Source organism: Typopeltis vanoorti, chromosome 16, assembly GCF_054136105.1.
Source record: "Typopeltis vanoorti isolate ZY-2024b chromosome 16, IOZ_Tvanoo_1.0, whole genome shotgun sequence".
Taxonomy (NCBI): domain Eukaryota; kingdom Metazoa; phylum Arthropoda; class Arachnida; order Uropygi; family Thelyphonidae; genus Typopeltis; species Typopeltis vanoorti.
This window is the reverse complement of record NC_143564.1, coordinates 102567391-102592801: the sequence shown is the minus strand read 5'-3', so window position 1 is coordinate 102592801 and position 25411 is coordinate 102567391. Positions and strand designations below refer to the sequence as shown.

At 35.6% G+C, this 25411-nt stretch overlaps 1 protein-coding gene across 2 annotated transcripts in view; it reads right to left on the bottom strand.

The window, feature by feature from the left end:
* The window catches only part of LOC150098226 (angiogenic factor with G patch and FHA domains 1-like), a 287180-nt gene that overhangs the window by 67475 nt on the left and 194294 nt on the right, over positions 1-25411 (bottom strand). For both annotated transcript variants that reach the window (XM_090406375.1, XM_090406374.1), the window contains exons 11-12: positions 16455-16588; positions 1545-1644 (exon numbers count right to left, since the gene is read on the bottom strand). In XM_090406375.1, coding sequence (XP_090262501.1) covers positions 1545-1644; positions 16455-16588 — 234 coding nt within the window. The remainder of the gene's footprint in view (positions 1-1544; positions 1645-16454; positions 16589-25411) is intronic.

Sequence of the window (25411 nt, the reverse complement as noted above, 5' to 3'; positions counted from 1 at the left end):
AACGGTAACAGTAAGTTGCATGAGTATAAAAAGCAGGCCAGGAAAGTGACTCAGCTGCAAGGACAGCAAAATGGCAGTATGAGCAAAAATTAGCAAATCAGGCTTTTTTTTTTTAGATTTTTTTTTTTAATATGTGATGGTTAACAGATGAGTCTACTCTTTTACAATCACTCCAACCACTTCCATACAGATGTTTTGTTTTTATCATATTCCTTTTTTATAGATAGACATTGGTTTTTCTGAACTGACCACCATCATTCTTCCACTCTCTCTCTCAAAGCCTGTAAAAAGAAGCTGGTCAATGTCCATTTCCAGTCCAATTTCGAGAACCCACCAAACCAAATTTTTATCCTTAGATTTCACTCTGTCTTCTTCTGTAATAGCTTTTTTTATGACATATTACCCAAGGACTACAACTACAGCTGTGCAAGAGCAGTCAGTAGTAGGTTCCTTCTCTCTTCTTAACAACTTGTCTACATGATGGCACTAATGTGTTAATATCTGAAAAATACTTTAACAAGCAGAGACAAACAAGTTATTGTTCCTCTGTATCGAGCCTTGATAAGACCCCATCTAGACTACTGTGCCCAGATATGGGCACCAGGGTTTCTTCTTGATGGGAAGGAGGTGGAGAGGATCCAGAGACGAGTGACCAAGGTGATAGCAGGTCTGTGGAATGAACCTTATGAGAACAGGTTGAAGATTTGTGGGTTGCAAAAATTGGTTGATAGGTGGAAAAGGGGTGATATGATTGAGACATTCAATTTACATCAATATACAATTGAATGAATACATTCAATTGTATATTGATGAATTTAAATATACAATTCAATACAATTGAATTGTATATTTAAATTCAATATACAATTCAATTATATATTGAATTTAAATTGAATGTCTATTTAAATTCAATATATATTTAAATAGACATTCAATTTAAATGATAAGGGTTTCTATAAGATTAATCTAGAAGATATTTTTGAGAATAGGACTGGTGGTGGGAGAACTAGGGGCCCATACATGGAAGCTGGGCAAGAATGTGGTTAGCAGGGGTGTTAGAGCCAGGTTTTTTACTTGGAGAGTGGTGAATGAGTGGAATAAGCTGCCAGAGTCTGTTGTGGGTGCTATGACCGTGAATGAGTTCAAGGCGAGGTATAATAGATACTGTGTGAATGTGGAATAGTTGTTCTTGACATGATGTTAGGGCCTAGCTCGATGAGTCTGTCGACTCCTTGGAGTTGCCCAAAATAATATTAATAATAATAATACACATTTAATACTCACGCATGTAAGAAAAGTATGTAATACACTGGAAAGGAAACCTTGGGTAATAATATTAAATAATAGGAATGTAATATTAAGATAATTCTTAATAGTAAGCACTCACTGGTACAGCAAATTCACTCATCAAAACATACCATCAATAAATAAATAAAAGAGAAAGAATTAACATCTAGAACATTATGTTATGTTTATTAATCTTTCTATTATTAGAGAAATTAATAAACACAGTATGATGAAATATTAAATGAAAAGCAACTTACAGGTTCTGTAATTCCAATTTGTGTTCTACCTAACTGCTGTCCTTCTGTCCAGCCCATCTTCTTTAACAATTTGTATCCTTTGTTTTCAGGAGGAATTGAACTAAAAAAAAAAAACATTAAATATTAAAAGTATTACAATATTATTCTGGTATTCTATACATGATCACTTATATTATTTTTAATGACACTTACTCATTCATATTTTTAAAAAACACTTTTTTCCCCCTTCTGTATGTGTAGTATGCATAGGTGTCACATTTTAGTAGAATTTACAATACAGTAGAACTGATATAATTTTCATCAAGCTTATATATATCAGTTGATATTTCAATGATATACCATTATTGTCATCTTCAGCTATGATTAGCCTAATAAAAGATATGGGATACTAACAATACTGAGTTCAAAATAGAAACTGATCTTTCTAAGTAGGTTAGTTATAACAAAATTTTCAACTGACTGACAATAAAATTTCAAGGTTTATCATTCTGGACACAGAGCCTCCATAGCTCAGTCAGTTTTGACAATACCATTTAGTTGGAAAGACCTAGGTCCAAATTCATCTAGGACATGAAGAACCTTTATTAAGGCTTTTCAACTGAAAGTTAACCATCTCACATAGAGGTGGAAGGGTTTACCGTCTCAGAAACTTGGTTTTTCAACAGCCATAATACACTATGCAAACATGATTAAATGCCCTATCAGAGCAATAATCAGGTTTAAAAAATGAGTTACATTACTCTTGGCAATGATCATCAAGTCTAACATGCAAGTGCAGATGAAATGGGATCAATCAATAAATGACTTCATCATTTAGAGTTCCAAGGCAAAACATCCCTTTTTTTTTCAATGATTATGGATGTTATATAGTAGCCAGCTATATTCAAATCTTTTCTCAGCTGTTACTCTATTGTAAAAAGTTAGTAAATTACTAAGGCATGGTCGACCCTTCACAAAGCCATGTTGACCCTCATAGAGTATCATATTTTTATGTATCCATTATTGGATTCTCTTTTTTTACCAATTTTTCTAGTACTTTTACCACCATGCCTGAAATACTGTTTGGTCTATAATTTGCTACTGTAGTCTTAGAACTGCCCTTATGGAAAGGAATTATTTTGCCTTCTTGCTACTCCCTTGGAACTCTACAAGAGCTGAGACTTAAATTAAACAGCCTAGTCAAAGACATTGTCGGCTCCCTTGCACATTCTCGCAAAACTATAGCTGATATCCCATCTAATCCCACAGCTGTATTTACATTGAAATTCTGCAATATCCTAAGAACTTCTAATTCATCCACCTCCATTCCCCACATTAGTGTCTGTCACATTAGTAAAAGCAGTAACCTCACTAGGATGATATATCCTTGCAAAGTGGTCACTTAATAACTTAACTATTTTATCTGCTTGTCTCCTCATGGCCATCATCAATAGTCATTCTTCTTATAATAAATTTAGTTTAATCCTTTATCCAAGTGTGCGCAAACAAAGTTTGCGCCTGAAAGTATCTTCAGGACTGGGGTAAAGTGGTACAACACCGGGCGACTCCTTGCAAAGGTGGAGCAAGCTACTAACACTCCTATCTCAGTATCTCCCATAATGCAGAACACATCTCCTTGCGGATATGTATAATGCTATGCATTAAGGGAAGGGCCACTACCCAGACTAGTTTCGACCTTTATTGAGGTCTCTTCAGTGGGAGCCAGGCCCAAGTGGAGATACCAAGGCAGAAGCATTAGCAAGGTCATCTCCTCCTATAGGAGCTGCCACATGGTGTGCCACCTTTTTATTAAATTACTCTGGATTAGAGAAAGATGTTGAAAGTTTATTTTTCACTCGGTCAGACTATAATAAATTTAGTTTAATCCTTTATCCAAGTGTGTGCACTTGGGCCTGGCTCCCACTGAAGAGACCTCAATAAAGGTCGAAACTAGTCTGGGTAGTGGCCCTTCCCTTAATGCATAACATTATACATATCCGCAAGGAGATGTGTTTTGCATTATGGGAGATACTGAGATAGGAGGAGTGTTGGTATCTTGCTCCACCTTTGCAAGGAGTCGCCCGGTGTTGTACCACTTTACCCCAGTCCTGAAGATACTTTCAGGCGCAAACTTTGTTTGCACACACTTGGATAAAAGATTAAACTAAATTTATTATAGTCTGACCAAGTGAAAAATAAACTTTCAACATTCTTCCTCTTACTTGCCACATAACGAAAGAACTCTTTGGAATTTCCTTGCTCCACTTGATTCTTCTCATAATCTGATTTTGCCTTCCTTGCCATGCTGGTCACCTTTCTTGCCTGAACCTTGTACTGTTCATGAGTTTGCTGGTCACCTTTCTCTTTATATACCCTCCACAGTATTTTTTTCTTCTGCAGCTCATGCTAAGTGATATTACTCATCCATCTAACTCCTACCCAATTAACCCTCCTTACCCTAGATATACAATTTAATACTGCTTTCTCTAGATGATCCTTATCTATATCCCATGCACTACTAATATCCTTACCCTGCAGTGTTTTATGCCATGGTACAGATTTAAGCTTCTTCCTAAGCATGTCATAATCGCCTGCCTTGTAGTTCCACAAATACCCCTTCTTGATAGAATATTCCTCATGTTTTACGGTCTCCCAAGTCAAGATTGCATGGTGACCAGGTCCAATAATCTCCCACCCCTAGTACCCTCCATCTCATGCTGTTTGAAGTAATTATCTCTCAGCAGGTGTATAAATTTTATTTCCTTCAACCATGTGATCTTTCTTCCTTCCAGTCTATATCTCCATAGTTGAAGTCTTCCATGATAATCACTCGATCTGTACTAATTTCACTCGATAATCACTCCCATGATAATCACTCGATTGTACTAATTTGGCAATGCATGTCTTCCAGATCATTTGTGGAACTCCCTGGCCCATAGCAACAACCAACTGTATATTTTATCTTACTGGCCTTAATCTCACACTAGATTGCTTCAAAATGAACAGCCACCCTTCAACCTGTCTCCTATTCTTTTTGGTTGCAATTCATCTGCTATCATCAGCAGTACTCCTCCCCCATCCTATCTTCTCTATCTTCCTGAAAATACTAAACCCTTCACATTCAATCCCTGTAACTATATCATCTGCTGTTAGCCAGGTCTCACTAATGCCTATAACTTTTGGTGAGGGTGTACATGTACAAAGAATAGATATACAAAGTTACAAAAACACACAAATACAGTTAACTCTGACTATAGCAAAACATCATCTAACAAACTTATTCTCTGTAACAGATTAGTAAAAAATTCTGAACCAGAAGCCACATAGAAAATTCATAGAGCAAACTATACATTATCTTCTCCTTACGAACTTTCAAGATATGCAAAATTTGTACTTATAAAACACAGCACAGGCTATATGACCCCAATTCATTTAATAAACACAGAACTCCCAACACTTTGAACATTTTATGATGCCTACAGCTCACTGATAAATTAATAGGTTTAACATATCTTATGAGAAAAATAAATGACATGAAATATTGAATATTCAACTTATGAATATTCAATTTGCAAACACATTTCATGGAACTCATTATGTTTGTAAATTGGGATTTGCCTGTACTCCTGTGATTCCTGTAAGTTTGTTACAATGACAAGACCATGACATCAACTGAGCTTCAGAGGCGCTTGTGATGAACATATATCTATATACACACAGTTGAATATGTTCATCACAAGAGCATCTGTAACTTAGTTTGTATCGACGAAAACCTTTGGCTGGAAATGTGGGTTCAAATGATATCTAGAATGGGTTTACAATGATACTGCTGGACCCTTGCTAAGGCCTTTGACAGGATACCACATGGAATTCTAATCAGTAAACTGCAGCATACGGGGATGGATAGGAGTAGAGTCCAAAAGATGGCCTGTGACTAGTGGTGTGCCACAGGGTTCTGTTCTTGGACCACTACTATTTAATTTGTTCATTAATGATATAGGAAAGAATCTGAGAGGAACTGTTCATTTGCTTGCTGATGATGCAAAGTTGGGTAGACCATTAGTGAATGCACATGATATCAAAATTTTGCAGGATGATTTGGATAGATTGGAGGACTGGGCTAAGGAGAATGGATGTCAATTTAATGTGGCAAAGTGTAAGTTATGCATTTTGGGGTGAAAAGATTAGCATCAGTATACCACATTGGTGGAACTGTACTCCAGGAGATTTATGAGGCCAGGGATTTGGGAGTGTTGGTGGATAGGGAGTTGAAGTTTAGAGGGCACATTGCAAAAGTGGCTAAATCAGCTCATCAAATCACTTGGTTACTGAAGAATACTTTGACGAGCAGAGACAAGCAAGTTATTGTTCCTCTGTATTGAGCCTTGATAAGACCCCATCTTGACTACTGTGCTCAGATCTGGGTGCCAGGGTTTCTTCTTGATGGGGAGGAGGTGGAGAGGATCCAGGGGCGAGTGACCAAGATGATAGGTCTATAGGTTCATTCCATAGACCTATGGAATGAACCTTATGAGAACAGGTTGAAGATTTGTGGAGTTGCAGAAATTGGTTGATAGGCAGAAAAGGGGTGATATGATTGAGACATTCAAATCACTGAAGGGTTTCTACAAGATTAATTCAGAGGATATTTTTCAGAACAGGACTGGTGGTGGGAGGACTAGGGGCTATCCATGGAAACTGAGCAAGAGTGTGGTTAGCAAGGGCGTTAGAACTAGGTTTTTTACTTGGAGAGTGGTGAATGAGTGGAATAAGCTGCCAGAGTCTGTTGTGGGTGCCATGACTGTGAATGAGTTCAAGGCAAAGTATGATAGATACTGTGTGGGTGTTGAATAGTTGTTCTTGACATGATGTTTAGGGCCTCCCCTCGATGAGTCTAAGGCCTCCTTGGAGTTACCTGTAATAATAATAATAATACAAAAAAGCATTATAAGAGGTTCTCCCCCCCCATCTGAAGGCAAATAGGTGGTCTAATATACAGTTAGAAGAGTTTTTTTTTTATTCTAGAAACTCAGGATTTTCATTCTATAAAACAGGCAAACTGACCAGAAGAACACACACATAAGTAACAGACATAATACACCGACTATCTTAATATCTACACAAACTCTGAAAGTGGTTTTTAAAACTGATCTTTTAGGAACATTTTTGAAAATTATGGAGACAACTACTGTATTTGAGTAAAACTTTAGTTTAATATAACTAAACTCTACATTCGACGTTTCGACCTTTATATCAAGGTCATCTTCTGGAGCATATGCACTATATACAGAGAACCAGTTATACTACAATCTATCTGGTTTATCATAGTAACTTTAACAAACCAGATAGATTGTAGTGTAGCTTGTTATTTGTATATAGTGCATATGCTCCAGAAGATGACCTTGATATTAAGGTTGAAACGTTAAATGTAGAGTTTAGTTATATTAAACTAAAGTTTTGCTCAAACACGGTAGTTGTCTCTATAATTTTCAAAAATGTACTCGGATCACCGTGCAAGCCTAAAAGAAAGGATCTTTTGGGAAAAATACAATGTATTGAATTCCAAATGTATTCCAAGAGTCAGAAGGTTAAATAAGGTAGGTGTGAAATGGATGAATAAAGAGATTAAGCATGTGATAAAAAGGACATTATGGAGGTAGAGAAAAATGACATGATGGAGACAGCCAGGGCTTTCTCCATAATTATATTATTATATTACTGTTACCTACTTTATTTCAACAAATAATGACGTGTAGAAGACCTAATAAAACTCTAATCACGTGCATGATGGTTCATTTACACCGTATTATTGCTCATGACGCTTTCTAGCACTACCTTTGTGTCAAATGAGGTAATTTTTTATAATTAACATAACCATTTTATTTTTTATTTTCCTGTCTGATTTAATAAATTATGTCTTATAAAAGGCTCCAGAAGCAAATATAAAACAAATCACGTGGTTGTCTCAGAAACGTGCCTCCGGTAAAAGGCTTAGCTGTCGCAGAAGTGCGACTCCGGTAAAATAGAGTTAATTAAAGCACGAAAGCACAAGATTCAGCTGTAAGCCGAAAATTAAATTGTTCGTATGATTTTGCCTGTGATATGTGTAACTGTGTTGATTGTCACCTAATATTCAACAAAATAATCTTTTTATTTCTGTATTTAACAGATCCCAAGAACCAAGATGAAACGTGTTCAATTAAGTGGTGCACAAAAGCGAAAACTATCAAAAAAGAAACAAGAGGAGACTTTGGAATTAGATTTCAAGACTGCAAAGCTGACTGATTTCTTCACACAAGTTCCACAACATTATATATCAATTCCTGATCAGAGCCAATCTCCGTCATCAGAAGTGGACATAAATACCACTTTGATCACTTCAAAATCAAAATATGATGTGACACTTTGATGTTGGAATCATCAAGGTGTCACAAGCAGGTTCATCTAGCACATGTCTCACCACTGACCTCACTTTGTCTGTAAATTCTCTTGATATCTCTACTGCAAATGTTGATACAAGTTGCTTTACAAAACATTCCGAGGTTGAAATAATTGCTGAAAATGAAAGTTTAGTGGGCCATGGTGATGGTGGTGAAATGATTCAGTCTGCAAAAGATGAAGTAAATATAGCAAAAGATCCAGGATTGTGGCTTGATTTCTCTGCTGATGACGTGTGGACCCAGTGACTGTCAACACCACAATGGGCCATTTGACAAGTCTTACCGACATTTCATAGAGGCAAACCAGTAAGATACTGTTCGCAGAAACTTTTTGTTGGGACAAAAGCCAATCGGAAGGAATACAAGAGAGAGTGGTTATTGTATTCACCATCAACGGGATCAGTTTATTGTTTTGTTTGTAAACTGTTTGCTCCTAAAAATTTCGCACATTTGTTACAAGAAAAGGGTTCAGTGACTGGCGAAATACTATTGTAATTGATCAACATGAAAAAAGCACTACTCACCGGGACTCTATGCTAACATACTTAACTCACAGACAAGGTGTAGGGTTGGGACAACAATTGGAAAAACAAATTCAGGAAGAGTGTGATTACTGGGAACATGTCCTGAGGTGTGTTATAGCTGTTATTCATATGTTAGCTGAATGTGGCTTGGCTTTTCAAGGAACAGAAGAAAGATTTCGATCATTGCAAAATGGGAACTTTTTAGGGCTGCTTGAGCTCATAAATCAGTTTGATCCATTTTTAGCAGGTCACATTGCGAAATATAGAAATTGTGGCAAAGGAAATCCTTATCTGTCCAAAGCCATCTGTGAGGAACTCATTCAACTGATGGCTGAAAAGGTCCACGTGCTTATTGTTGACAAGTAAAATCTTCTGGTTATTTTAGTTTGTCAGCTGATTCAACACCAGATCTGTGACATATCGACCAGTTAAGTGTTGTACTAAGATACTTAAAAGATGGACAGCCTATTGAACGCTTTTTAACCTTTCTGAAAATGAAAAGCCATACCGGTGAGGAAATGGCAAATCAGGTATTGCAGTACTTACGTAAAGTTTGTCAGCTAAACTTTTCAAATTTTTAGGGGTCAGTCTTATGACAATGCTGCTAACATGTCTGGGTGTTATAAGGGGATGCAGAAAAAAATTTTAGAAACAAACAAGTTTGCTAAATATGTGCTCTGTGCAGCTCATTCACTAAATTCAGTAGGCCGAAGTGCTGTTGACTGCTGTCAAGAGGTGGTTAATTTCTTCTCTACAGTGTAGTTGCTCTGTACCTTTTTTTCAGCCTCAACCAGTCGGTGGACAATTCTTAAAGGTTGTATTAGAAATCTCTTAAAATCCCTCTCTGATACCAGATGGGAGGCACATGCTATGGCAACAGCAGCAATTTTGAAATCTTTCCTTCAAATATTAGAAGCGTTAGACTGTATAGCTGAAGACCAGTCACAAAAGGGAGACACTAGAAGAGAAGCAGATAATATTGCAAATAAGATGCAAGAGCTAGAATTCGTTTTTATGTTGAATTTTTGGGTAAGATTTTGCAAAATTTTCATAGAGTAAGCCAAGTTCTACAGAATAAGGATGTCAACTTAAAAACATGTGCAGATCTGTATGGATCATTAACTGACCAATTATGCACTTCACGAAATGAATTTGAAAGATATGAAGCAGCTACAAAGGAAGTGCTACCAGATGTTGATTACAAGGCAGCTCAAACTTGCAAACATATCAGAAAGAAGGTACCCAATGACGGAGATGCTCCAGAAGTATATCTGAATGCCAGAGATAAATTTCGTATCACCACCTTTTACACAATTGTTGACAAAGTTGAAACTGAGATAAGAAGAAGAGAGATATACAAAGAAATATCAGAGAGATTTTCTTTTCTAAGTGATGTGCCACATAATGCTACTTCAGTGACTTCATCATCTACTGAAATTGAAAGGTATTCTCAGTGTTGTCAAAAGCTGATTGATGCTTATCCAGAGGACTTGAATACTAATTTCTCAGCTGAGCTTCAGCAGTTTCACTCATATGTGTGCCATAAGTTCAGTGCAACAAAAAATGTAAAAACAAGATTCAGTCATGCTGAACTTTATAAAATAATTGTAGAAGACAATATTGAGTGTGCCTTTCCAAATGTAGACATTGCTTTTCGTATATTTTTAACATTAATGGTCAAAAATTGCTGAACTGAGCGTTCATTTTCTCAGTTGAAGTATATTAAAAATCCCATCAGAACAACTATGCAATAAGGCAGGTTGAATGCCTTATCTCTACTAAGTATAGAAGCAGATGTGTTACGTAAGATTAATTTTGAGGATCTGATCAAAGACTTTGCAATTAAAAAAAGTAGGAGAAAACTTTTCAAATCTAAATTTGAAGTATACAAAAATATTTTCAACATTATTTTCCATCTTACTATAAGTTTTGTTTCATTTTCAAACAATAATAAACCATAAAAATTTATTTTATGGTTTATTATTGTTTATATTTTGAATTACATATATATGGGGCACCAAAATCTTTTAAGTGTTTAAGGCCTCTATGGGTTTTAATCCAGCCCTGGTGACAGCATAAGAGAAGTGGTAATAACCAATTCCATTAGGATTACAAAGAACAGGCAAGGCAGGTGACTTGGTTGGTAAGGGTAGCAAAAGTGAGGTATGAGCAGCAGTTGGCTAATGAAGCCAAAAAGAATCCTAGGCAGTTCTTTCGATATGTAGCCAGCAAAAAAAAGAATGATTGTGGATATTTGATTGGATACCATTGATTGGAGAAAATGGTATAAGGACAACTATTGCAGAAGATACAGTGGAGATTCTTAATAAGCAGTTCATAGATGTCTTTCATTCTTGTGAATGTGACTTCATGGAGAGATTGAGAGCAGTTAATGATGGTGAGGAGAGACTGTAAGTGAGCAAGAGGTGTATGGAGAGTTGAGCAAACCTGATGTTAATAAGGCTGTGGGACTTGATAATATATTACCATGTATTCTGAAGGAATGTGCCAGGGAGTTGACATCTGCCTTGACATATTTTTTTAATATGAGTCATCTAACATTAATTAGATGTGTCAAGGTGATTTTGCATGAATTTCAGAACTGTACTGCCAGCTGTTCCTCCTGTAGGATACAGCCATTCATTAAATATACTATCCTCCTGCTGGAAGTATTATGCAAGCATAAATTGCACACCCAGGAAAGGTGACCATGCTGTAGATTCATTGAACTCCAATAGTTAGTCCAATGATAATGCCTGCAGTTGAACAATGAGAGTAATGCAAAGTGCATGGCCAGTGTTTCCATTGCATGAAAGATTTTTTTTTTTTTTTGTGGGATGTAAATATTGGTTTTTCTGCCTGATTATTTCTGGACAGTAGTTATTGGTCAAAAGGATGTGCTGAAGACCACTATGTTTAACAGTGACATGAAATATCCTCTGGTATTTAATGTCATCATCATCATTAAATTCCTGCCATGTACCCTCAAGGGGTGTACAGGATATGATAGTACTATATGAAAAAAATTACATCATTACTAACTTCCTATCTACAATTTTCCTCCAATCTGAGTGCTTAAGGGTCAAAGCTGTATAACTGAGAGGAGACCTCCACATAGTCTTTAAAGGAATGCAGAGAACCAATGAGGGCTTCTGATCTCATGTCCAATCCTCACCTTCTCCTGGTACACCCTGTTGGGTGTCTACTTGGATACTGAACGAACAGGGATGGGCTGGCAATTTAGGATTTAGCCGACCAAATTGTATTCTTATTGGTTAAACCAAAATAAAATAAAAATAAAAAATTTAAAAAAATGGTATTTAATGTTAGGAATGTTAATTGAATATCAAGGTTATTAGGAGATAACTTGAAAGGCTAATTTATTATGGATGACTATGCTGCTAATGAAATTCAGATCTATTGACTAGGCATTACATATTCTTGTCCTAATACTGATGGTACTATATTTTTCCTTCTCCCCTTCTATAGAAGGTAGCTTCCTTTAGATGAGTGATAAGGGCTACTGATGCTAATAGTCACATTCTGTGAGAAGTATCAGTGAAGGGTCTTCCAAACTGCCCCCCCCCCCCTCCTCTCCTAACCACCCCAAATCTCCATGTGGATGAAATATATCAAATAATATATGTTTCATATCCATGTTATTTCAATGCATCTAAATATTATCTCAATTTCAATGAAAACTTTACATCCATGTATTTAATGCTGTGTAAGCATGTCAAGGCCAATACCATAATTAAAATTACTAGGCATATTAGAAGGTGAAAGGTTTCACCTTCTGTTCTGCAGTAATGCTTGTGCTTTCTGCTTCCTTGATTTTTTTTTTTTTAACTTTTAAAATCTGCATTTTTATTTATAATTTTGGTGTTGCTTGGACATCTTGAAAACCTTTACAAAATCACTTTTGGCTGCAGTCAGTGGGGGACTTCTGAAGATAGAGACTTTCATGAATGGTTTAACTGTGAATCTTCAACATTCTATGGAATGTTTTACAATTTGGAAGGCTGTCATTCTCTGAAGCTCTCCTGTTCTACTGAGTTTAATATTCTGGATTTGCTGACTAGTGATGTCACTAGAATGAATCAAAGTTTGTCATTAAAAGATTTTAACATGTGTGTTAGAGTTCAGTCTCATGTCTGAAATTATTTCAGTATGACTGAATTCTTACAAGTGTTACTTGCATGTCAAGTGATAAAGAACTAACAAATCATGTCTTATGATGCTAGCTAACAGTGCCACCCGTGATGGAAACAATACCACATCACATTCAAATCAAGTCATATGGTCCATGATATAACAGTAATATAAGGAAGCTGTCAGCCATCATTTAAGGATACTGCAGTCTAGAGAAAAAGGAGACTGGAGACTGAAAATTTTGAGGGAAGAGAGAGAGGGAGATGTGGAAGCCAAGGGAAGAAGGCAAGAAAACACTAGTCCACAAGGAGGAAGCTTGCAGAATGTGGAAAGGAGCAGATTAGCTAGAAGTAAAGAAAAAGAAAGACTGGTTAGAAGTCATTGTATGCCAAAGAATTATGTACAGATTGGTTGCTAAGCAGTCAAGACTGACTGCTTAGCAACCTAGGGCTGGAAGCACAGTTCTTCCTGGAAAAGATTTATAAGCATGTTCACTGGGACAGTGCCTATTAAAGGAAGTCCAGCAGTAAAGATGACTCTTTTTAAAAGGAATTTCACATGTGATTTTCTTCTGCAAAGTCATCCCATAGCTACTCTTTGGGAAATGCTCAAAGAAGCGTTTATCCAGAAGAGACCACTGTCTGAAGCTCCTGCCAGAAACCTATCCTCAGAATTACTCCCAAGAGCTCTGCTCCAATACTTACCACAATAAGGAGGTACAATTAAATGAAGGTCAAGCAAAAGCAGAAAAAGAGGAATAGACTTAATCATTCATAAGTAAAAAGTTTACGAGATGTTACTAATCTCTAAAGAGGCAAACTACAAGTTAAGTCAACAGTCACAACATTAAATATTCTAAAGTTAAAAATAATATTCCATACCATAATTTTCACACAGGCCAAGAAGCAAACCATCCTATAAGGAATGTTCCAGATTTGTCTTTTTAGTGCTGATGATGAAGGTAGTATTTCACTCAATGCTGCTATGTGTAAATGTACAATAAATAAATCAATTATCTTTGTGTTTGTAAGGGTACACTCAAGCTGAGGAATTGATACTCCCTTTGTGAACAGAAATTCAGTGAGAATGATATTTTTTATGGAGAGCCGATCCAAGAGAAGTTGGCCAACCTATAGTACGCCAGTACTTTGAATGAGCAATAAAGAACGTATTCACATTTGATTTGAAAAGCTGTGACCCCAGCATACATTGTATATATAGAAGCCATCCACCATCACTCAAAGTGAGTGTCCAGTCAGAAAGATGGCTATCCAATGATAGGAGTTTCCTTAATAAACCTTTCTGCCAAACAGTGTCAAAAGTCTTGGATGTATCAAGAGCAACCACCTGAGATTCACCAAACCTTTCCATGTTGTTTATCCAGAAATGGGTGACATAGGTAAATAGATCCCCCTATTGATTGACAGTGATGGAATCTACACTATTAGTCATTTATTAGATAAGAGACTTCAAGGTAACATAGGAATTGGCCGTGGATAGTTCTTTTCATTACTTTAGTAAGAATTAAGATGAAAGACAAACCAGATGGTAGCTTGAAAATAAAGATTTGCCACACTTCTTAGGAACAGGTTGTATATGGGCTAGTTTCCAGACTGCAGAATAGATACCAATTTGAATAAGAAAGTGTAAATAGGTGGCATAAAGTGAGAGTAAACTCTGGAGCACAGACCTTTAGAGCAGCTACAGGGATACCGTCAAGGCAGGAGATTTTCTGACATCCAGTTTGAGAAAAAATTATCTGATCTCGTTTTCATGAAAGGTCAAACATGGCATTGAATGTAGAGTGTTTGAAATGGTTGGGGGGTACATTTTCCATGATCAGCTATACAAGAATTCGAGGAGGAGGAGGAAGCCAGGAGGTTGGCTTTTTCTGTTAGTGATGATGCAATAGTACCATCTGGCTGTCATTTGGGCAGGATGCAAGTTTCATGCTTTTAGCTTTCTCAAAATCTGTCTTTGATGTGGTGATAGGAGTTTCCTTAATAAACCTTTCTGCCAAACAGTTTCAAAAGCCTTGGATACATCAAGAGCAACCACTTGCTCTTGATATATCCAAGCTTGTAGGCTGTATAGGAAGAGAGTTTTGGATGAAAGCCAGTTGTGGTATGCCTGACTCTTCTTTTGTACAGCCTTGGCACACCGGTGGGAGAACTAAGGCTTAGATAAGGGACAAGAATTTGGAATAAAGCAGGGAATAAATATTTTCATGCCAATGATAATTATTTTGGTCATTCATTCTGTGCATAGGGTTGGCTCAGGCAGCTGGAAACAGTAATCAGACTAAGGAAATGAAGCATAGAAGTTGCTAAGATCATCCCATCTGGCTTTCTGGTCATGCCATACAACACATGGTTGTGTATGTTTTGCTCCATGGGGGGAAAGAGATCTGCACTACATTGTAGTTTGAGCTGCCTAAAGGGTAGAAACATTCACAACAAATGGGTTACTGGTGAGGAAGAGATTCAAGGTTTTAAAACACAATGTCAAAAAAATCAACAACTATTATCATTCTGTCCATTGTTGTATGGTTGGCCTTTCATCTTCATCCACTGTTCAATGGTTAGCACACTATCATATTATGAAGCCACTACAAGCACTCAGTGAAATATCAGCTTGATTGGGAAAAAAAAAAAAGATTTAGTTTTACACGTTGCTATTTTGTCGTACTGTCATATGTATTGTCATTTTATAACAAGCTGAACAAGTAGAAGTTTTTGTTTAATTTGTTCATTGATTTTTTTTTTTAATTTTATTGGTTAGCCCAAATACGAATAAAAAAACAACTGAGGGAGAGAATAGAATATTTAACAAACAATGTGAGCTGTAGTACTACATGTTTGCAGCCAAAGATAAAATGGAACTGTTGAGATACTGTGATTTCAACAGTGAAAAGATACAATAATCATCAGCATTATGGTATGAACAAGGACCACAAATATGCAAAATTGGAAGGAGAACCAAGAAATTCCATATTATATATCTGAAGCTTCAAAAAAACCCCAACACAAATATTATTTCAAGTAATGACAGGATGAAGTAATGAAATTACTGAAGCAACTTATAAAGTAGCAAATATACTTGGGAGAAATAGTAAGCCATGTAGTGATGTGGAAATCATAAAACAATGCATTGTCAAAGTTGTAGCATGTCTGGATTCAGATAAAGTTAATAAATAGAAACCACTTCCTCTGTCATGAAGAACAATAACTGACTGACAACATGAATTAGCTGTCAATATTACTGAACAGCTTCAAAAAATTTGCCAAAATAAAGGTACTTATTTTTCGATTGCCCTACATGCTCCCATCCCTTATTAACATTTGCATTATGCAACCTTTCAAACTTATACAGGCCATAAATTTCCATTCTTCAACAATACCTCCATTTGGAAATGAAATATAATTTTATCTGGGTTGATATATTTTTATATAACTATCCTCTCTCTCTCTTACTCAAATACACAATAAAAGAACAATGCAACCTCCTTAGAAATATGAAATTTCTCTAAAATAAAATGAATTTTATATAACAAACAGTTGGAAAATTAAGAGTAAAAGATCTTGTAAATTCTGTCTACAATAAAGAAATGTTCTCAGGCTTTTTCCAACAATGGCTAAATTAAGAGAAAATATATGATAGTAGTCCTGCAGATTGTTATGTATAGTTGAAAATCTTGCCAATAAGATAATGTTAAATTCTTCTGAGAGTATAAGAAGAAACCCATCTAACACTTGATAAAAACAAACTCTGACTAATATTAATACTTATTAAAAGAACCACTAGAGAATACTTACCATGATAAAGAAGATGGAATGTCATCTTTTTCATAAGGATTATCACTCCCTTTTGTTTTTCTTCTTTCCTTGGCACGATCATGATATCCATATTTACTAATTTCAGCATGCTGTGAATCTTCGTACTTCATATGCTAAAAAAAATCATCCATAATATGTTGCCTTAACATTTTTTTTCATGATCATTTTCATTACATTCATTAGCAGCAGATAATTTCATGAATTTAATGAAGTCTATAATAATCATGCTGCTGAATTAATGCTGTTGCTGCTAATAATAATACTACTGAGTGCATTATTACAATTAGAAATGATTTTTAAGCTTAAAGAATATTCATTTACGAGTGAGTTTTTTTTAATAGCACTTGTGATATTGTATGATAACTATAAACATGTAGTCATGAGAATTAATAATAATTTTATTACTGCAAATATTTTGACTTTAAACTAACAGGTCACCACCATAAGTGCACAAGCACATTCACAAGGTGGGGCATTAATAATGGAATGCTATTTCATCATTATTCCATTCTCACAGTAGAATGTCATAGAATGTCAAGGAATAACATTCCACTATTGATGCTCTAGTGAATGTATTTGTGCCCTGATAATTGCCTGTTAGTCTCTGACTGAAATATTTGCAGTAATAAAATTATTATTAATTCTTGTGAATACATTTTCTAATAATCATTCACAAGATTACAGTGCTAACAGTATAGTTACTACTGTTTCCTCCTACTACAACAGACTCATAGGACCAAAGGAAGAATATGTTATTACAGTGGAAATGCATCTACATCATCAATAAACATGGAGATTATGGGTATAATCTTCCAAGATTCTTCATCTTTCTCCCTTATGACAGTACAACAAAGAAACCCAGCCCTAATTCTCCAGAGGCTGGACTGTTACTGGCCGAAGCAGCGGCCAGTGAAGTGCATGAAGGCAGAGGGTGCTAATAACCCTTCTAATAATGGATAGATGCTGCCCTTGGCTATGTATAATGAATGAACCACAGACTTATGACTCCTTGAACTGAAGGATGAACTTGGCAAAATAAACTGGGACATTGTTGCACTAAGTGAAGTGAAAGAGGAAAATCTTGTAGAACTACACAGTGGGAAACCTATTCTACTATAGGAGTAGAGACAATGGATGCCACAGTGATATAGAATTTATTATTAACAAGAAGCTAAAGACCAAAATTGCAGAGATGAAAAGTTCCCCAAAATAAAGTGGCAAAGCCGGTTATCCAGATATGCAAGAGATATCAATTACCACTCATCTATGCATATGCATCTACCATGAGTTATGAGGAAGATGAAACATTTTTATGAAGAAATCCAACATTTGAGTAACAAAGTAAACCAACAGTTTAAAATTATTATGGGAGACTTTAATGCAAGATTCATCAAAACAGCACAAGATAAAACATCAGTGGGCAAATTTCACTATGGTGAAATTTGCAGAATCAGAAAACTCTTCATTATGAACCCCTTTAAGAAAAAACCAAAAAAGGAAGTGGACATGGCACCATCCCAATGGAGAGACAAGTGAAATAGATTGTATCTTAACAAAAAATATGTCATCCAAGACTGCACTATTCTTAATAAATTCATCACAGGCAGTGATTCGAATGGTGAGATATAAAATGTTCCTGAACATATAATCAGTAAAATCGAAACTGATAAAGAAATCATGGAAAATCAATATAACAAACCTTTGTAACCATTGCAAAGCATTTCAGCTGAAACCCAACTGTTTCTTACCATTAGGAAAAATCTTTGAGGGAGTGCAATAACCAAATCATTGATGGAAGTGGCCACAAAGATAGGAGGCAAATAAACTACAAAATCCAGAAAAAATCATTCTAAAAATACCAAAAGACTCATCTAAAAATGAAGAAATATGAAGTGCAGAAAGAAACAGTTATCATCCGCAGTAGACTATGCTGAACTTTGCATGATTGTACAGAAGTGTAACACAGAGGACATAAGAAAGTACAAATGTGAGTTTATCTAGAAAATAATTGAGATTAATCAGAGCCTAGTACATGACCTGGTATCAACAGAGAAATGGAAAGAAACATATAATAGCCCTTAAAAATTATGACGATGGTTTATTTACTAAAACTAGAAAGGAAATTTTGAAGACTAGAAGAATTCTATGGAAAACTGAATCATAATGATGATAACAAGACAATAAAAATCATACCCATGGAAAAGGTGCCATGAGTCTTGCATAAGGAAGTTATCAAGAAAATGGACCAGAGAAAAGTCCAAAGAGAAGATGGTACTGTGTTACTGCAAACATCTTAAAAGCTGCTCATCTGGAGGTAGAAGCAGTACTTGCAAAACTCTTTACTTAATGTCTTGATGAAGGCCAAATTCCCATGGAGTGGAACAATGTCAGTGATTCTGGTACATAAAAAGGAGGGAAGGGGGGGAAACAAAGAAGACCTGAAAAAACTATAGACCTATTAGCCTTCTGCTTGTAATTTATAAGGTGTTCACAAGGGAGCTGTCACACAGCTTGGAAAAAGTACTCTCCTTTGCTCAACCACATAAATATGAAGGCTTCAGAAAGGGTTTTAGTACCACAGCTCACATATAAATACTACAAAAACTAATAGAGAGATCCAATAAATACAGGTCACATACTGCTTGGCATTCATTGACTATGAGAAAGTAATTGATTTCATAAAAATGTCAGCAGTCATCAACTCCCTGATGTCTTGCTCCATAGATAATAACTTCATTAGAATTATTGCCGACATCTAAGAGCATGGCAGCAATGTTCAGGATTTTTGAAGACACAAAACCCATCAAAATTAAAAAAGAATTATGCCAATGTGATACCGTATCGCCAAACTTTATAATCCAGAAATGTGGCATTAAAAAGCTTTGGTCATTTTTCAAGTGTTTTTCTAGCAATGATTGGGAATGAAAAGGAATCAAAATAAATGGAGACCACCTTAGACATTCATCTTTGTTTTGCTGATTATATCACTATTTTCATAAACACTCCACCTGAATTACAAAAAAAGATTCAAAAATTAGCATAAAAAAGTAAAGACATGGGAGATAAACTTGGAGTAATGTTCAATAAATTTACAGATAAATCAGACATATATGTTGAGGAAGTAATGTTGGAAAATATGAATAATTACATAAATTAAAGAAACCAAGAAATTATATACTTGAATAATAAATTACATGATAACCACAGTAATTAACTTTAATGAAATAAAGGTACAAATAATTCGTACTGAAATTAACAGTACATCATCAGTGTAGACAACAAGCAATTCAAAGGAATGGAATATAAAGTGCATAATAGTCGGTGGATTACCTAAAAACTGTTGTGCTAGAAATTAATATTAATAAAATATTATTAAAAATTCTTAAAAAGTATTTCTTTGATGGTTACATAAGATAAGAATCTCCCAAACTTTTCAGAGAAAGAGAGACAATCATTTCAATTCAGATTTGGCCAATGTAAAAGGGCTTCGCAACTTTCTTTGAAAAGGCATTCGTATTTAAACGTGCATCAATGGAGAAGACGAGCTTTATCCCACTGGATATTGTGTTTAGTGTCAAAACTATGTTGTGCCAGATCAGACTTTTGAGGTTTCATGTATTCAATATAATATTGATGTTCATTCATTCTTTTTTTTTTCCCCACAGAACGGCCTGTTTGTCCAAAATATGTTAAATTACATTTACATGGTACCTGGTAAACTCCAGCTAATGATAGAGGTGCCAGTTTGTCTTTTGTAGATGGCAACAGGAATTTTGTTGATGGGAAAATATGTGGGAAAGAGATTATAGTTCTTCAGAATTCTACCAATCGGTTTCGAGATGCCAGAAATATAAGAGATTGGAACCCTGTGGTCTGTTGAAGAATCCTAAGGTGTGGGAACATAGGAATCAATTATCTGCTGGATTTGATTAGAATTGTAACCATTAAATTCCATTAATGTTTTGATAGTGAAAAGTTCTTGTTGCAAGCTTGAGGGAGAGGAGCCCACTTTGTGTGCTCTATTAATTAAAGACTTGATAACATCAATTTTTTTGAGAAGTGTGATGAGCAGACGTTTGATGAATATATCTGCTAGTAAAGGTAGGTTTTCAATAAACACTGGTTGATAAATTACCAGAGGCTGTGCGTGTAAGAAGGATGTCAAGAATGGTAAACTACCAGCCTTTTAGTGTTATCAAGTATTTAATTAATAGAGCACATAAAGTGTGCTCCTCTCCCTCAAGCTTACAAGAACTTTTCACTATCAAAACATTAATGGAATTTAATGGTTACAACTGTAATTAAATCCAGCAGATAACTGACTCCTGTGTTCCAACATCTCAGGATTCTTCAACAGACTGCAGGAAAAAAGAATGAATGAACATCAATATTATATTAAATACATGAAACCTCAAAAGTCTGGTCTGGCACAACATAGTATTGACACTAAGCACAATATCCAGTGGGATAAAGCTCGTCTTCTCCACATCGGCCAAATCTGAATCGAAATGATTGTCTCTCTTTCTCTGAAAAATTTGGGAGATTCTTATCTTATGTAACCATCAAAGAAAGAGTTTTTAAGAATTATTTAATAATATATTATTAATATTAATTTCTAGCACAAGGCAACAGTTTTTAATTGGTAATCCACCGACTGTTATGCACTTTGTATTCCATTCCTTTATTCCTTTGAATTGCTTGTTGTTTGCCTTACTATCCCATAATGCCAAACACATATCCTTATAGTTATGTAATAAGCTGTGACACCTTTTGGCTACTCGTATAAGAAATTATGACTTCGGCATTACTTCAACCTTAGTATCACCTTTGGGTATGGCTCCCACTGACGAGACCTCAATAAAGGTCGAAACTAGTCTGAGTAGTGACCCTTCTCATAATGCGTAGCATTATACATACCCATGAGGATATGTGCTTTGCATTATGGGATACTAAGGCAAGTGATGTGAAGTCATCAGCTTCTATATACGAGTTGCCCCAGTCCTGAAAATATTTCAGGTGTGAACTTTGTTTGCTTACACTTGGATAAAGGATTAAACGAAGTAAATAATTTCTTGGTTTCTTTAATTTATAGTATAATCGAGTGAAAAAATTTCCAACATGAATAATTACATCTACCTAATTCCAAAGAACACAGCCAATGGCTGAATCCAGGGAGAAATAGACAAACATGTGAAACAGCACCCTGCCGTTATGTCTGAAGAGAAAAGAGAAAAATCTTGGATCCGACCAGATCCAAGATATAGTAAATTTAGGCAGTGGAGAGATAAAATCAGGAAATAAGTGAGTGACCTGGCAATAAGCAACCTAGGACAAGATCAAGTGGAGAAATCTTGGAAAGACCTTCATCTAGAATATACTGAGAACGGTTGATGTTGCAACTTAGACAAGTACAGGTATCCCTTGCTTAACACGGTTTTGATTATCGCAGCGAAATTAATTGAGGCAATCCCTTGATATACGTGGCAAGAGTTTTGATTAACGTGCCTTTAAATTTACCACGCAAAATCATGCACATGCCATGAGGCTGTTAGCCTCGCGGTGATCCAAATTCTCTTAATGATCTGTGTGAGAATGTAAAATTTTATTTTTCCCACCAAATACAACATCATTGTTACAACCTATGGACATGGGAGTCATTGCAACTTTCAAAGCCTATTTTCTTAAAAAGACATTCTCAAAGACAGTAGAAACAACAACGGGAGAAAATGCGATTAAGCTCCACGAATTTTGGAAAAAATTTAACATTAAACACGCAATTGAGAACATTCGTGACTCGGGGGAGCAAGTGCCTTCTAGTTGCATGAAAGCTGTTTGGAAAAACCTTCTGCCAGAATGCGCTAATGACTTAGGTTGTATTCAAAATCCTGTGAACAACGTGGTCAAAGAAATCGTTGCAATTGGTGAAGACTGCGGTTCTGATGGCGTTGATGCAGAAGATGTTAAAGAATTATTGGATTCAAATTCAAACGATTTCAGTGACAGCGATCTTCTTGAAATTGAACAACGCATATGAAGACAATGAACAAATGGAATGTGAAGATGCGGTTCCAAAGAAAATAACAGTCAAAGAACTGGATGGAATATTTCACAGTTTAGAATCGCTTAAGCAGCAAGTAATGAATATGGATCCAGATGTTAATCGAAGAATTCTTGTTTTCCGAGGTCTGGAGAGTCATTTTGCTTGTTATCGTAGAATTTATGCCGATAAGAAAAAAAACTAAAACTGTTCAAACGACTCTTTATAACTTCTTTTGATTAAAAAAAATTGCAGTAACTAATGTAGGCATAAGTAATTATTAAACATTTACTTTGCATTCATTTTTTATCTTTCTTAAAAGAGTACCATATAAAACGAACTATTAGTACAGTAATCAATCAGGGACGAATTGTACTTTTTACCATTGATTATTAGATTTGATTAACGCGATTTTGATATACGCGGTAACATCGAGGGATTAATTAACCGTGTTAATCGAGGGATACCTATATATACATAAGTATAGTAAGATTAGTTTTAATATATGCATCTGAAACAAGAGCTGAAACAGTATAACACTGCTACAGAAATGAAAACTCTTATGGAAAGAACAAAATTGAATAAGATCAGAAGAAGAAATAAACAAAAAGTGTTTATTTGCTATCCTTCAATCAGTAAATAAAAGGATAGCAAGCAGAAAAAAGGAATTGTTAAAGCATGTTGACAGAATGCAAAAAAGATAGAACAATTTGCCAAACAAAATAGGAAAGCAAGTACTAGGAAGAACAGTTGGAAGACCACAAAAACAGTGGAAAGATGGATTGCAATAACACAACAGGTCTAAGACATAAGGCAGAGGATGAAGAGAAAAAAAAACTTTTTTCGGTTCCAGGTTTCACTCCATAAATGGCTACTAAAAACACAGTTGCATCTACAATCTTCAGTTTTATTCCTATAGTGAGAGATCTGTCCCAGAGTTTAGATAAGTTTCTAATTATTCACAAGGCTTATTGCACCCCCCCCCAAGCACATTCTTTGACAAATCATTCAAAACTCTGGCAACCTGTTCTGCTCATTCACCACACACCAAGAAAAAAATCAGTCCTTACACCCTTCATGCTCACACTGTTAAAACCTCTAGGTATGACTTCTTGTTTTCTCCATCTCTGTCAAGCACTAAAAATTTCTTCTGTATATAGTCTATAAAATTCCTTTAATAACTTACATGTTTTATCATATCCCCCTCCCCTTTTTCTGCTGCCTATTAATTAAATTTGACAGTCTATAAACTTTCAACCTATCCTCATTAGGAATATTCTACAGATCTATTACCATCTTCATTACTTGGCGGCCTGGTCGACCGAGTGGTTAGCGTATCTACTCTCAAGTCAAAAGGCAGTGGATTCTAATCCCGCGTTGGGCATGGATGTTTGTGATTGTCTGTGAAAAATACTAGTAGTAGTGGTGGGCAGTAGATGGCATTGGTGTAGATGATGATGGTAGTTGCGGTTCGGTGGATTGGGTGGAGACAGAGTTGTAGGGTAGGCCCTCCCTCAATAAGTCTTTGGACTCCCTGGAGGTGTCACATAATAATAATAATAACCTCTGGATTCCACTCTGCTGCTTCCTCATCTCCAAGAAATCTATGCAACCATATCTATACATAGCAGTCCAGATGTTGTCATACCAAAGCATTATAAAAAAGGAATAACTTCCTTATCTCTACCTGTCCCCATGTTTCCTAATATTCAAGAGATCCTTTATACTATTCTGTCCACCTCTGTTCAATATTTTCCTCTTGAACTTCAATTATCTGTCCATCATCATTCCCAAATCACAAGTATCATCAATTTTTTTGCAGTTTGGTTACATTTATGTGATACACAGTTTGTAGTTTTTTAGTGATTCTATATTCATTTCAACCATCAATTGAATGCAAGAAATGAAAATAAACTGGGTTGTATATTGGCCGAAGAATTTTTAATAATAAAAATAAAGTAAAAACATCAACAAGTTTTGCCAACTTGGCTGTTTGGCTTTGTCAGGGCATATAAAAGTGATACAAAACAACTTAGTTTATGAAGGAATAAACTGAATACAAATGTATTATTTTTACAAATTCAGAAGAACGCATACATCAACCGCATGGCGCATACGTTCTGCAATTAGAGTTTAATTTTGCTGCTAATTACAGAACGTACCTGCATAACAATAGTTGATATCTTACATGCTCCATGCGTTTGTTGAATGCGTTTGATGTATGCGTTCTTTTGAATTTGTAAAAAAAAATACATTTGTATTCGGTTTATTCCTTCACAAACTGTTTAAGTTTTGTTGTATCACTTTTATATGCCCTGACGAAGCCAAACAGCCAAGTTAGCAAAATACGTCGGTATTTTTACTTTATTTTTATTATTAAAAATTCTTTGGCCAATATAAACCCAGTTTATGTTCATTTCTTGCAGTTTGTAATAATAGTTTTTTTTATCCTAAAGTACATAACCTTACACTTTTTCCAAACTCTCCATCTATTTAAATAGACTGTATTACCTTTATTAAGTAGCCATCCTCAGTTTAGCATAATCAGCAATTAACTAGACAGTTCCCCCTAAATCAGTTCCAAAAACATTGGCAAGCTTGGCAACCCCCCACCTCTTATTAAATCAGTCGCAAAATCATCATTAATGTATAAACTAAATAGCAATGGCTCTAGTACAGAGCTCTATGATACAATACTGTCCACTGCTTACTCCTTCATTTAACTTTGCCATATACTACTCTCTGTATCAGTACATCATGTGCATTTCTATTTGCTCCAATTTATGTAATAAGATTCCCTGCAGCATCCTGTTTTTGCAAAGTTCACCAATATTGAGATGCAACCATTTCCCTTATCCAACCCAAATGTGGAGTGTAAGTAAATTATTAAAGCATGCCT